Source organism: Amblyraja radiata, chromosome 19 (genome assembly GCF_010909765.2).
Source record: "Amblyraja radiata isolate CabotCenter1 chromosome 19, sAmbRad1.1.pri, whole genome shotgun sequence".
Lineage (NCBI taxonomy): Eukaryota > Metazoa > Chordata > Chondrichthyes > Rajiformes > Rajidae > Amblyraja > Amblyraja radiata.
In genome coordinates this window covers 5050465-5065768 of record NC_045974.1, presented here as the reverse complement: position 1 = coordinate 5065768, position 15304 = coordinate 5050465, and the positions used below count along the sequence as shown (strand labels likewise).

General features: G+C 41.1%; 1 protein-coding gene across 1 annotated transcript in view; it reads right to left on the bottom strand.

The window, feature by feature from the left end:
- Nucleotides 1-9619: 9619 nt before the first annotated feature.
- The window catches only part of cacna2d4 (calcium voltage-gated channel auxiliary subunit alpha2delta 4), a 177337-nt gene continuing 171652 nt past the window's right edge, over nucleotides 9620-15304 (bottom strand). The window contains exons 39-40 of the mRNA XM_033038369.1: nucleotides 12204-12286; nucleotides 9620-10475 (exon numbers count right to left, since the gene is read on the bottom strand). Of these exons, the coding sequence (XP_032894260.1) occupies nucleotides 10383-10475; nucleotides 12204-12286 (176 nt within the window). The 3' untranslated portion in view covers nucleotides 9620-10382. The remainder of the gene's footprint in view (nucleotides 10476-12203; nucleotides 12287-15304) is intronic.

Below are 15304 nucleotides of genomic sequence, written 5' to 3'. Positions count from 1 at the left end.
GTCTCTAATTCTCTGCATCAAAGGATGGGGGAAGCTAATTACTAGAATTATTTAAGATGTAGATCCATAAATAATTGAAGAATGGAGGAATTGAAGGGTATGGGGAATTGGCACAGTATCGGAGCATGGATCAGCCGGCCAGGCTTGAAGGGCCTTGTGGTCTAATCCTGTCCCATTCTTCCTGTGAAGTGTTTCCAATGCACATCCTAGCTCAAATACGATCTACATGCACTCTTTCCAACATTAAACAAACTTTATTTCTCTCTCTTTTTCCAGTTCTAATGAAGGGTCCTGCACCTGAAATATTAACTCTTATTTTCTTTCCGTAGATATTGCCTGATCTGGTGTTTCTAGCATTTTCTGTTTTAACTTGACTGAAGCAATAGTTTGCCAAAAGTCATTGCACATAGTTCTTAAATGTACTTATTGGCTCAATATATTCCACAAGCTTGTTTATCTCAACTGTAGCAAGTGCATCAGATTGTGACTGCTGTAGGCATATTTCAGCCTCGGGGATATTTACAGAGTATTTAAGCTGAGGGCCTTTATGAACTTACACAGTGCCTTTGTCTTGTGCAGCATCATTTGCTTTCCTCTGAATGTCTGTACCGGAACTAATCTATTTCCTTAAACTTTCATATTGCCTTATTACAGCGCAAATAGCCAGAGGTTTGAATGGAAACATAACACACGTGCCGTTTTAAAAGAAATGAAGAGTTCTTTCACCGAAAAAGATTTTGTACGTAGAACATGCTGTGGAACATGAACTGCATGGCTAATATATTTGTTTTAATGTTTACTTGGCAAACGAGCATCGGGTAATATGAATTTTTGCAACAAGTAAAGCAACTGCCCAGAAAGCAGTCATTGCTGAAGGACCTTGACACTCACAGTTCTAGCAAATGGAGGCCGCATATTCATTTAGTAACATGGTTAACTCGCTGTGAACAGTGGGTAGGAAAAGGCGAAAGAGTGCGAGAGAAGATTAATTAAAGCTCAAATAAAGATAACCCCAGCAAAGCCCAATATTCAGCAATGTTTTGTAGGGGGTGTACATGGCCAATAGTGAACTCCAACGGGGTTAAAAGACAAATGACTCTCTGTTGCCAGCCTGCAGACTGCAGTCTTCCTGAGTAATGTGAGCTTTTCTTCTTTTCCTCTCCCCAGGAACATGCTATTAATTTGATGGAGAATGACATTTTTACAGGCCAAAGTGGGCAAATCAGTCACTGCTGTGGTCCATTCCTCCTTCTCAGCTTGACTGCTGATATTTGATAGCATATCCCATTGATTCGATGTGACAGACCCATAAAGTGCAAATAGTACCTTTTTAATTACAATCATGACAACATTTTATACCTTTTAAACAATGACAGCTCTAGTATATACCCCAGAACCATCAACTATTGCCAAATCCTTGGTGTGAATTTTTTCAGTCATGAATTAGCCATCTACCTTGTGCCAAAAACATGAAAATGATTAAAAGCAGTCAAATGGATTTTAGTTTAACCAATCTCAATAACAAGACTGTCAACACTTTCATCTCTAGATATAATCTATATCTCTGCTGCACATTTGAGTCAAGCCAGATAACAATTCTGTATTTTATTTTTGCTCCACTTACCATTTTTTCATTTTATATACGTTGGTTAATTAAATATTACAGAGAACATTGAATCTTCCTCATAGCAAGTGATGCACAACTTTACAATAACTTCACTCCTACCCCTAAGACTTATGTCATATGATTTCAGTTTGAAAAGGGTTGAAGAATACTTTGAAAGTTAGATTAAACTTCTTGTTTTGTAAGTTCATCAAAAGGCATGTTTTTCCAGGGAATTGGCATCATGCCCTAGCAGAAGTATGGTATTTGTGGAGTCCTACAGAGAAAAAGAAAATAGCCCAGCACATTGATGCAGACTCTGCTTTGTTCTGTACCTTCCCTACCTCCAACGCCCCTTTCCCTGACTCTTAGTCTGATGGAGGGTCTCGACCCGAAACCTCACCTATTCCTTTTCTCTGGCGATGCTGCCTGACCCGCTGAGTTACTCTAGCATTTTGTGTCTATCTTTGGTATAAACCAGCATCTGCAGTTCCTTCCTACACATTGAGGATTCTGCAGGTTTAAAGAAAAAACACCCATGATATAACATTGGATCCCCATGAGGAAGAAGACCCATTTATGATGAAAAATTCAACGATCTGGGAAATGAATGCAACACAGCCACAGATCCATTCTAGCATTAGTGTGTGGTAAAAATTAATGAAGAAATAGATGCATGACATATTTATACACGGCAAGGGTAAAAATTGTAAATCATATATTTACCACTTCCCACATCTGCAATAGTGTAATCTTTTGTGCTATGACCTGGAGCATTACAGTTACAAATCATGTTGCTAACATATTTATGCAGGGTCATTGACATTACCCCCTGTGATAATCCATAACAGGCATTGGATTGGGCCAAGGCTGGTGCTCTGAAGGTGATGGTGAAGTCTTTGTTATTAGGTACCTCCTGATATATGGGGTGTGGTTGACATTTTCCAGTTTTGTTATAGGCTCTTGCTGTGAGGGACCAGGTATTCAGAGAACCTAAGAGGGAAACAAGGAACTGTAGATGCTAGGTTATGAAAATAGACACAAAGTGTTGGACTAATTCAATGAGAGAGGGGGGGAAGAGAGGAGGAGAACTTCAAAGTGGACATGCCTTACAGAATAACTACAATAAACCACCTGCTGTGACTTCATGCCCAAAACCTATTCCCCATTTGTTGTGTAAACTCATCTATAAGATGACAACAAAAGCAACATTCCTTCAAATGGAGCAGCTCCTTTCTTAGAGATTTATGCTAAATATAAGGAATTTATTATACCAAAAGTGCCATGGAGATTATTGAAGATTGCTCCAAAAAGAATGACACTGAAAATCTAAATGAATATTTGCAAAAATCAACATAATTGTACCAAGGAATTTTCAATCACGGGGGCTTCCGCCATCAATCAAAGATGTAGATTTTATTTTTCTAACACCTAAAGTAAAATTCAAAGACAAAGAACAATAGGACCATTCAGAAGGTAAGGGTAATAATTAAAATTTGTATGAAATAAAAATATATGATATTTTCATAATTGTATGTTAATGTTTTTAATGTTAAAGGTATTTATATTATTAGAGTGGAGGTCACCAGTTATTATTGATACAAGTTATATTAATTAGAGTAACAAGTCTCATATTCAGATCACTCGGCTCCTCTGGGTGTGTGCCCCCTTGTTTGCATGTTCAAGACTTGATTCCCAAATCGGGCATTCTATTCCGAACTCCACCCCAGGAAGAGAGATTATTAGGAGAACAGAGAAAATTCGTACGGGATTTACAAATGGCGCTTTACAATTTTTTCATAAACTCCTTTGAAGATATTGTGAAGTGGCATTTACTCTTGGGAATCCTGGCCCATGACTGATCAAAATGAAGAAGGTCTTGTGATGACAATATTCCTACAAAGCCAGATCATTGAAAGATACAAAATAAATCAACTTGAGGAGCCAACAATTGCTGCATAAGTTAAAACAAAACTATGAAAAGACTGCAGGAGGTAGATGAACTTCATGATATCCACCTTGAGGACTGATTCACTTCATAATAACCAGGATGAAAGGACAGAGCAACTTGTCTATAAGTTTGCACCCCATGTTAGGCAGCAGAGTGAAAACGTCCATCCGAGAACAAAGTTGAAACAAGCATTAATAGATGAAGTGAACGCCAGCTGGAATTCAACATGGAAAGTGTGAGGATATTAACTTTGGATCTTGAGGGAAAAACAGGCGATTCCCCGTTACTGGAGGGTGTGGCGGGTTGCATTCCTAGGAAACAGTCGTATCGTGATTTTTCGTAACCGAAGCCACCTTATTTCTGCATACGACAAGAAATGCGAGGAGAAAAAAATACAATTTATTTTTTTACTTTTTTCAAACAAAGTTCGTAAGGAAGAATTTTTATTCTGTGTCCCTTATATTTTTATTCTGTGTCCCATTGTGAATTCCAGCAAGGTGAATTTCCATTACCTGAACTCCAGGAATGTGGGGGTCACCTTGAGTACAAAGCTGGAGAAGATATAGTAGCAGAATGGTTGAAGGTTTCAAATATCCAGAGCAGTGCACAGATGAAACTTAATAATTAATTAGGAAGCTAATAGCAAACGGAAAATACAAAGGAGTTAAGCTGGATGCAGATGTGATCAGACCCACCTGGAACATGGGATTTAGTTCTGGGCATTAAATGCCTGAGTGGATATTATCCACTTTATCATTTCACCCCAGCCTGGAGTTTCACCCCCCACATAAACACAACCTAAAAACCAAAAACACAACTAGACAAAACGAAAAAAAACAACACAAAAAAGTAAAAACAAACGGACTGCAGGCGAGCCGCAGCCGTTCCCAGCGCCGCCACTTCCGGTATTTAAATGCTACATTGGGGAGATTGTGGAGATATACAGTTCTAAGAATCATCTTGTCTATGTATCTGAGTCATTCAATAAGTTTCACCTAGAAAACTCACCACGAAATAACCAAGAAATTAGTGAGTTGGCATATTCTGAAGTGAGACACTCCGTCACACTGTCTGAAGAAAAGACCCGACTCAAATGTCACCTCTCAATGTTCTCCAGAGATGCCGCCTGATCCACTGTGTTACAGAGTATGACTGCGTGGGAAAAGGCCCTTCGGCCCACATCGGCCAACATGTCCCATCTACACTAGTCCCGCCTGCCTGCTTGGCCCATATCCCTCTAAATCTGTCCTATCCAAAACCTATCTAAATGTTTCTTAAACATGGCAATCGTCCCTGCCTCAACTACAGGCAGCTCGTTCCTTACACCCACCACTGTAGCACTTAGGGTGCACTTACTATAGCACTTTTTATTTCTACTATTCTTAAAATATATTGACACAGAACATGATAGAAGAAAACCCAGAGGTGATACCTTCAATGATGTCAAGTTTCCAAGATCAATACATGCAGCTCCCAACAAAACACCACGTGCTGGAGGAACTCAATGGGTCGGGCAGCATCTGTGGAGGGAATAGACAGGTGACATTTTGGTCTGGGACTCTTCTCCAGTCTGAAAAAGGGTTCCAACCTGAAACTTCACCTGTCCATTTCCTCCACAGATGCCTGACCCACTGAGTTTCTCCAACACTGCATTTTGTTCAAGATTCCAGTATCTGCAGTTCCCTGCATCAATATGCAACTCCAATTCTGTTATAAAGAAGAAGGAGAATTCAAGACCCAATCAATTGGTTAAGTATGTAGATTTGTGAGTAATATTGAACCGGTATCACCTTTTCTCTTTCAAATAATGTGTAAATAATTGCACTTTACATGATATCTTCATCACATATATTTCATTATATTAATATGCAGTCTGAGGAAACTCAAATAAACCAGATACACATAGTTTCCTATTTGTTACTTGACAAACAACCCATTTACTGTATTCAGGGCCAGGGACACACAGAGGGCAGTGGAGGCCAAATCACTGGATGGATTTAAGAGAGAGTTAGATAGAGCTCTAGGGGCTAGTGGAGTCAAGGGATATGGGGAGAAGGCAGGCACAGGTTATTGTTTGGGGACGATCAGCCAAGATCACAATGAATGGCGGTGCTGGCTCGAAGGGCTGAATGGCCTCCTGCACCTAGTTTCTATGTTTCATTGAGCCCAAACACCAGACAGTAACAGTCTTCCTTTTTGGATCTTTCCTTCAATATAATAAGAGTGGAGTAGGATGAAAACAAGGAAGGATAAATTAAGCCATTTATAATATGCTGACACCATAATTCTTTTGTGGTCTCTACATCAATGATTTTCACATCTGATCAAATTTCTAGGCCACATCACTCCACGACGATTAACGCCCTTCTGAGAAAGCCACAGGCACTATACTATATCGGTCTTTTCACAATGTTCAAAGCCGGTATATCCATAAACTGATGAGTAACTAAAAACACCAAAGCACTGATCGGCATACTCCCAAAGTCACACCCCTGTCTGCAAGAACCACATAATGCACATTCATGTACCTAAATGTACACATGTGTGCATTGATTCCAAAGATAGACAAAAAGCTGGAGTGACTCAGCAGGACAGGCAGCATCTCTGGAGAGGAGGAATGGGTGACGTTTCAGGTCGAAATCCTTCTTCCAGTCAGCACTGTAATAATTTGGCCCCAAGCATTTCTCATCAGGACTTTAAATATTACTTTTCACCTCACCCCCACCTTCAGCAATTCATAGATAAAAGTTCAGTGAAACTTTTATTGCACCCCCCCCCCCCTCCCTCACACACCCCTCCCCAACTGCTTCATACTGCCAAGTTATTAAACAGAAAGAAGTTGGAAAACAGCCAAAAAAGGCCCCAAAATACAATGAAAGGCATGAAGGAAATGGAGAAATGTGAGACATAGGAGTGAGGGAAGATGCAAGTTCGCTGCAGAAAGGTACAGCTTTAATAGGAGTGGATACCACCAATTATCAGGAGCTTTAACACAGTTTCTTTCCCTTCATGACTTCACCTAACTTCAAACATTCAGATTCCACCCACAATACCCATCCACTATCCAAACTATGGCATTCCTTTCCATTTTTCTTCTTAACTTTCATTCTTGGATAACACTTTGATTTGGGGTGGTGTGGAATTTAGATATGGCTCAGTAAATAGCACTATTGCCCCGAAATATTTTAATTTCATCTCTGATCCCCGAGAGCTGTGCACAGAAATCTGGGTTGGTGCCATGGGAGATACTGGGGGAGGAGTCCAGCACGGTCAAATCTACTGTCTTACAAACGGGGCATTAACTGAGTCTGAAGAAGGGTTTTCGACCAGAAACGTCGCCTATTTAACCTCGCTCCGTAGATGCTGCCTCACTCGCTGAGTTTCTCCAGCATTTTTGTCTACCTTCGATTTTCCAGCATCTGCAGTTCCTTCTTAAACATTAAACTGAGGCCCTATCTGCCCTCATAGATACTAAAGACCATAGATATAGGAGTGCTATCCCTGGTGGACTGGCCAATACTTATCCCACGATCATTTTTTTAAAGAATGGTTTAGCACTTATTTTCACATTGCTTTTTATGGAGGTTTAGTTTATGCAAATTAGCTGTCACATGTTCTCCATTACAACATGGCTATGCTTATAATGTCCTTTATTTCCATTAACGTGCTGTGATGTTGCCAAAAAAATCATGAATGGTATACTATATACAAAACTATTTTTTCTATGACCTGCGCAGAATTAGACTATTCAGTAAGGATGCGAAATACCAACTATTCCAAGGCCGATAGTGGCTGCACATGTGAAGACTTGCATGTGGCAAAAAGATCATTCTAATCAGACGCGTTAAGTGTGAGGGCAGAGGAGAGCTCCTGTCAAAGGACATGACTTTGGAGCTTTCCCCAACCAAGGCATGATGAATATATCTCTAGCAGCTTTTGTTTTAGTGACTGATGACTTTTCCTTGTAATAAAGTTCAGAATCTTTTCCTGTAAGCTTCTGATTTCAATGCGTTTGCCACATGGATCTCCAGACAATATATAGCATCAGCAGTTGGACGTTGTCCATGGAAAATAAAAGAAGGCTATTAATCTAAACTGCTGTAGAATTCCCATTAAATTGAGAGGAGGAAAAACAGGAGTCAGTGCAAATGAATAAGTCAGAACCGTGTGCATGGAGATTCACTATACAAGTGTTCAATGTCAGGCAAAAACTCAATATGGCGAGAACTGATGTTGCTTCCAGACTTTCCCAGCAGGTTTGTGTTTCTCTAGGCTTGATGGATTGCATAGCTGTAAAAAAAAGTCATTGGGAGAGCAAGTGTACAGTGTCTGATCTAGCTGATATAACAGAAATTAGTCAAGTAAACAAAATGATTAATAGCATGGCTGCCGAAGAAAAAAGGGTTCTTGTTTTATTCATCTTGGCAGCTGGTGAAAATAAAAAGCATTACAGGGTAATAGGAATTTGGTATTGCTCAAAAAAGGTGATTTCCCCACTAGTGCCATGTCTGTATGTCCAGTCAAGTACATGGATTAGAAAATATATAGTGTCAAGCACAAGGAGTTTTGTAATAAATCCAGCAAGTGTAATTCATGCAGTTTCACAGCACAGTAGGGAGCAGTCCCATTCATAAGTACTAAATCCTACTGTGCAGGGGAAGTGGACATTTTTGCAATTGTATGTTATTTCAGCAAGAAACACATATACCAAAAGGAAATGATCCCAAGCTGGCCAAGAGAAATATTTCTGGATATTGCCTCTTTTTTTGGAAATGATTACAATTAGTTTGAAAATATCATGAGTGGCAAACTAAGTGTAACTCCTGTCAGTCCACTGACACAAATGTTGAAATGATCTAACAGATACAAGTCGTTGATCAGCATATAGGATAATGATATTATTATGACCACCGAGACATGGGTCACACAAAAAAACTGCTGATGCTGCAATCTTGTGCAAAATATAAAGTGCCGGAGGAATTCAGGGGGTCAGGCGGCATCTGTGGAGGGAATGGACATAATGTTTGAAGTCGAGATTCTTCTTCAGACTGATGGAGTAAGCAGTGAAAGAATGGGGCTCATTGGGGAGCAAAGGAACAAGTAGCGAACACCAATTTTACACTAATCTCTGAAGCTGCTGGCACAGCCCACTGTTGCAATTTCACTTTGGATTTCACTAACAAGTCCCCATCTTACCACTATCTAAATGCTGGCATATCATTTTCTTGTTCACGCAGGATCAATTGCCAAGAGATTGTATCACGTGAATTGGTTTGCTCAGTTATGTGCATCCAATATCCATGTAATACAAGGTAAATTACATTGTTGATCATTTACAAGTAAACTCTTGTCAGCTGCAAGATTGAGTCAATCACTCCTGCTCGCCTGTGTCACATCTGTAGGTCCGACATTGCCTTCTTCACATCACATCAGGCCCCACAGAACTGGAGTAGAGGCAAACGATCCTTAATCTTGGGGGCTTAAGAAGAGAGCATGTCATGATTTAACACATTTTAGGAAGAAACACTTTGATTGCAACTAATTTTTGTGATTTATCTGGTACCGCATGTAATGATGTTTCAGCACACCAAAATACAATGACATCTAACTTCTAGACATACAAGTTTCAGGCATTAATAGACACTACCATTGTTCGTTACCTTTCCGGAACATAGGAAGCTTGGAAATTGGAACAGGACGAGGTAATTTGGTCCTTCTCTGCTATTCTATGAAAACATACGTACCCAATATATATGAGTGTTGGTGATGGCCCAATGTGATGGATGCCGCCATAGGTTCCAAAGGGTTCCGTGGCAGAATGGCTCCTGCCATGTTTCACTTCCTTTTAGTTAGAAAAAATCAGCCACTAAATCAGATTTGCGTGCCTGCTAAATAGAGGCACTCCATGCAGAGTGTGGCCTTGTGAGAATTACTTCACATTTACAAAAGGGGGAATTAATAAATATAATCCTGTGTTTAAGTGAGTTTCCCAACTGAATGTTGCTCAACGTTTAAAACTGAAATGATTAAAATTGCTGCTGAATAAGCAAAAAAACACAAACTCATACTGTATAAAGAATTTATTATGTGGAAAGAATGAAGCTCAAAAGAAGTGACGATGTCTATATGAATCTTCCCAGAACAGAAGGGGGAAGCAAAGGGGACTTTCCAGGTTCAATCTACATTACCGGAACTAATAGTGATGATGACTTTACCACACAATTGCACAATGCTGTTTTTACAATGGTGAATATCAAATTTTTAGAATTTTAATTTGATTTTTTAATACTTTTTAGAAATTATTTTATTAAATTAACGGTTGATTTGTCCCAAATCAAAACAGTAGAGGGCGGTATATTGATTGAAAAAAATTGTTGATTGAGCTTAATTTTTAATTGATATGCGTATCAGCACCTTTTGATCTACAGAAAGAGCACCGGTGTTACACATCACAAGCTCCAGAGATTCACCCAATGTCGTGCAAGCTGATACTTCTATTGGCCAATAACAATTAGAAATATGGATTTTTTGCACTTTAACTTTCATATTTTAGAACCCCATCTTGGGATAACTCATCCAGCTTCTCGCAGTGAGTGACATTTCTCTCGTTTCCCCAGTTGTACTACTCTAAATGCAGACGAAAAAAAGCTGTATTTCAGAGACCAGAGATGAAACACTGTCAATTAAAGCGTCCAACATCCAATATCAGAAGCTTGTTAACAGTTTGATGGAAATAGACTTGATTGATCAGACTTGTCTGGAGCCTACACAAAAGTTTCCAAACCAGTGTCGATGTGGTGTATGGTGGCCATCATTTGTGTTTGGACATCATAACACAGCAGCAGCCATGCCCAGATTCAATGCTAGGAGTACTCCGGACAGAGAGACGCCTGAAACCCCTCCACACTCCTCTGCGTTTTCCTGTTGAGACAAAGTGACCAGTCCTTAACACACACATTTAAGTTATTTTCTCTTTTCCAATATTCTTCTGCATACTGCTGAAAAATGTAGTCCACACTGAAAATTTAGATAAATTAAAGATGAACTAGGTGATAAGCATTAACTATAGGCGGCGCCAAAACGGAGGCGCCGAAACAGCAGCGCCGAAACGGTGGCGCCAAATGGTACCATTCCGCTGAGATAGTACTATGAAAAATCGCAGCCCACCACAACCTCATCCAGATAGGTGTTCTCAATGTTTCAGCCAAAGCAGCCAAAATACACAGACTATGTGACTGGATTGTGGAGGGTGTGGATGGATGGAAGATGATGGGCAACACGGTGGCGTGGCGGTAGATTTGCTGCCTTTCAGCGCCAGAGATCCGGGTTCGATCCTGACAACGGGTGCTTGCCTGTACGGAGTTTGTATATTCTCCCCGTGACCTGCGTTAGTTTTCTCCAGGATCTCCAGTCTCCTTCCACTTTCCATAGACGTACAGGTTTGCAGGCTAATTGGCTTGGTAAAATTGGAAATTGTCCCTAGTGTGTGTAGGATAGTGTTAGTGTGTGTGGGAATCTCTGGTCGGCGTGGACTTGGTGGGCCGAAGGGCCTGTTTCCACGCTATATCTCTAAACCAAACTGAAACTAAACAGTGTGCAGTGGGCAGTGAGCGTTATAAGAAGATAGTCATTCAAAAGTGGAAAAAAAAGGGAAGGGAATTATCACAGATGCAGCTGTTGGTGACTCAAGGGCTTGTCCCACGAGCACGCAGCTGCATGCGGCGAGCACGACCAAACCAGAAGCGGAGGTCGAGTGAGTGACGTGAAGTTTGAGCGAAGTCCGCGGGAAGTTCGCGCGTGACGTACGGCTTCAAGACGTTGCGTGTGGCCTCAATGCGGCTGCGGGCACTCGGTTTTCCGGAGCCCCGCGCGATGTCGGGACCAGCTCCACACAACTCCATACGGCTCCGGCGATCGAAGTGGGATCGCCCCCGCAAGGCCGTACGGCTCAAGCGACCACGTTAGGTCGCGCTTGCCGCATGCAGTCGCATGCTCGTGGGACAGGCCCTTACCTCATTGACAGGGAATACATAATTTGACCTCCAGTCTTCGTGCTGGTACATCACAGCCCCTTCATGTATTTATCTTGGTCAACTGACATAAATAAGGATCGTCTTTGTATATGTTTGGTGACACTGTTGAAATGGCACCATCTAAATTGTTCTTCTTCTAATGGAGATACAATCGTTCATCCAGGCACATTTGGCGTCTTAAAATACGCAAGCCTAACGTGCTAGGGAATTTAAGTTAGCCAGAAAATTATGTCATAGCATTGCGCAGTGGATGGATCAGTGCATCGCATGTTGTTTGCATAGATATCATCTTAAATAAAATGTATATAATATTCACTACTTTGTCATGAGATGGTGGGATTGTATTTAACAGCCAATAATAAGAGGTACAACAAACAGATTGTAACAATCTATTTTACTTGTTACACACTACATCTGTGTTCCACCTTTTTTGTTGTAGAACATTTAGCCCTGAATTGGGGTGGGAGATTGCAACCTTCACGTGGTCCGCCCTGTTTCAACGAATGCAATCAACCTGGCGTGCACAATCAAAGAAGATCAAATAGAACAAGTTGTCCAACAACTTTAGGCTGTGCACGCCACACGCAAGAAGAAGAAGCCCTGAATTGCACCTTACCTCAGGATGAAAAGCATGACATGTATCAGGTCGACGTCGCAACTTCTGTGATCGCATACGCTGGCATTTAACAGATGCGTTATTTACTCAGGAGTTAAGGAAGTTAATTGGGACTAAAGAGATTATTGAGATAAAATATTTAACAGCAATGAGACTTCCAGTTAGTCTGTCGACATTCGCACCATGTAGGTGCATTAGGAGATGCAGAGATATCTTATGTTAGCGCATGGCATCATCCCCTAGAGGTTCACATTAGACCAGATACAGAGATCATAAGGTCAAAAGTGATAGGAGCAGAATTAGGCCATTCGGCCCATCAAGTCTATGCCATTCAATCATGGCTGATCCATCTCTTCCTCCTAACCCCATTCTCCTGCCTCTCCCCATAACCCTTGACACCCCTACAAATCAAGAATCTATATATCTCTGCCTTAAATATATCTATTGACCTGGCCTCCACAACCTTCTGTGGTAAAGAACTCCACAGATTCACCACCCTCTGACTAAATAAATTCCTCCTCATCTCCTTCCTAAAGGAACATCCTTTAATTCTGAGGCTGTGACCTCTGGTCCTAAACTCTCCCACTAGTGGAAACATCCTCTCCACATCCACTCTATCCAAGGCTTTAACTATTTGGTATGTTTCAATGAGGTCCCCCTCATTCTTCTAAACTCCAGCCCAGTACCGTCAAACGCTCATCATATGTTAACCTACTCATTCCTGGAATCATTCTTGTAAACCTCCTCTGGACCCTCTCCAGAGCCAGCACATCCTTCCTCAGATATGGTGCCCAAAATTGTTCGCAATACTCCAACTGCGGCCTGACCAGCGCCTTATAGAGCCTCAGCATTACATCCCCTTATTTGTATTCTAGCTCACTTGAAATAAAGCTTGTGTTGACAGGTGGTTCCTTGTGTCATTCCTGAGGCAGCACCAATCTGCAGTTGCAGGACTAGTTATCATATCTCTGCAGTTGCAGGACTAGTTATCATATCTCTGCAGAGCAGTCTGAAGAAGGGTTTCGGCCCGAAACGTCACCTATTTCCTTCGCTCCATAGATGCTGCTGCACCCGCTGAGTTTCTCCAGCATTTTTGTGTACCTTCGATCTTCCAGCATCTGCAGTTCCTTCTTGAACACATCATATCTCTGCACTTGGCTCTTTATTGCTCTGAACACATGAACAAGGTAACTCCATGATTGTTGTCTATGTGTTCTGAAAATGTCTGCATGCTGAGTTGCACGACCAAGTCAAGCCTTATTATCCACCTGGCAGGGCTGATTTCTGAAGAACCATCCAAGATTGAGAATAATGAAACATTTACATATCATGGTTGTGCTATTCTTTCTCCTGTGAGTCTTTAGGATTTCTGCCAAATGTGGCTTGATCACCCGTCAGTTGCACAGAATTGCATTGGCGGGGAGGATTTCAATAAAAAAATCTTTGGGTACCAATAATGCTGCTGTGGAATAAAAAACTCAGCATGGTACAAAGGTTCATGAAACCGAAGTGTAAGCAGAAAATAAAATACTGAAATAGCCTTAGAACTTAGGATGTGTGCAGTTTTAGTCCCCTAATTTGAGGAAGGACATACTTGCTATTGAGGGAGCGCAGCGTAGGTTTACAAGGTTAATTCCCGGGATGGCGGGACTGTCATATGCTGAGAGAATGGAGCGGCTGGGCTTGTACACTCTGGAGTTTATAAGGATGAGAGGGGATCTTATTGAAACATATAAGATTATTAAGGGTTCCGACACGCTAGAGGCAGGAAACATGTTTCCGATGTTGGGGGAGTCCAGAACCAGAGGCCACTGTTTAAGAATAAGGGGTAAGCCATTTAGAACGGAGATGAGGAAACACTTTTTCACACAGAGAACTGTGAGTCTGTGGAATTCTCTGCCTCACTGGATGTATTCAAAAGAGAGTTAGATAGAGCTCTTAGGGCTAACGGAATCAAGGGATTTGGGGAGAAGGCAGGAATGGGATACTGATTGTGGATGATCAGCCATCATCATATTGAATGGCGGTGCTGGCTCGAAGGGCCGAATGGCCTACTCCTGCACCTATTGTCTATGTATGTAAGTATAATTTGATTATGAAATGCAAAGAGTAAATAAATAAACTATTACATCTTTTCACATTTTTGGACCATTGTTGACTTCTCGATATAATAGATGATGACTGTGGATGACGGGGCTGATGGAACTCTGTAGTTGATTTAACAAACCCACAAACTCAAATAATTATAAATCCACAAAACTAGCAATTTCCAATGCAAGGGTGGAAATTGTATTATTACCTATTAAAAATCTGAGAACGAATATTGCAGGATACTCTTTTGTGAAAGTCACTCAAAGATCAAGAAGTTGCAAGATTGCAGAACAATTTTGTTGTTGTTGTATTTCTCTGTGTATTGCTGCAGTGAAACCGATACTGATGATTTCAGCATGGTGTTCTTTACTCAGCTAAGTGAAGTTTTTGCAGTTTAAGCCATTTAATTCAGTGCCCGTGATCTTTGCAGCCAGTTTATTGAAAGGTCGTTTCAAATTATAGGTAACACTCTTTTAATGGATGGAAATGTTGTTGCCGAGTGATTTTGTGCTACTCTAGGGAAGGAGAAGTGGGAGAATGCTTACTAAGGATGCAGCACTGAGACCGGCTATTAAAACAGTAACTCCAAGAGGCACAAAGAACTGCAGATGTTGGTTTACAAAAAAAAAGACACAAAGTCTTTTAAGCTTTAAGTTTTAAGCCACAGTATTAGAATAAAGGGGAGGTCATTTAAGACTGAGGTGAGAAAAAACGTTTTCACCCAGAGAGTTGTGAGAATTCCCTGCTACAGAGGGCAGTGGATGGATTTAAGAGAGAGTTGGATAGAGCTCTAGGATGCTAGTCAAGGGATATGGGGAGAAGGCAGGCACGGGTTATTGATAGGGGACGATCAGCCATGATCACAATGAGTGGCGGTGCTGGCTTGAAGGGCCGAAGGGCCGAATGGCCTCCTCCTGCACCTATTTCCTATGTTTCTAAAGTGCTGGGATGCAGCACCTCTGGAGAACTGCTTGAGGCATGTTCTTTCTACAGGGGACACTAATAAGACT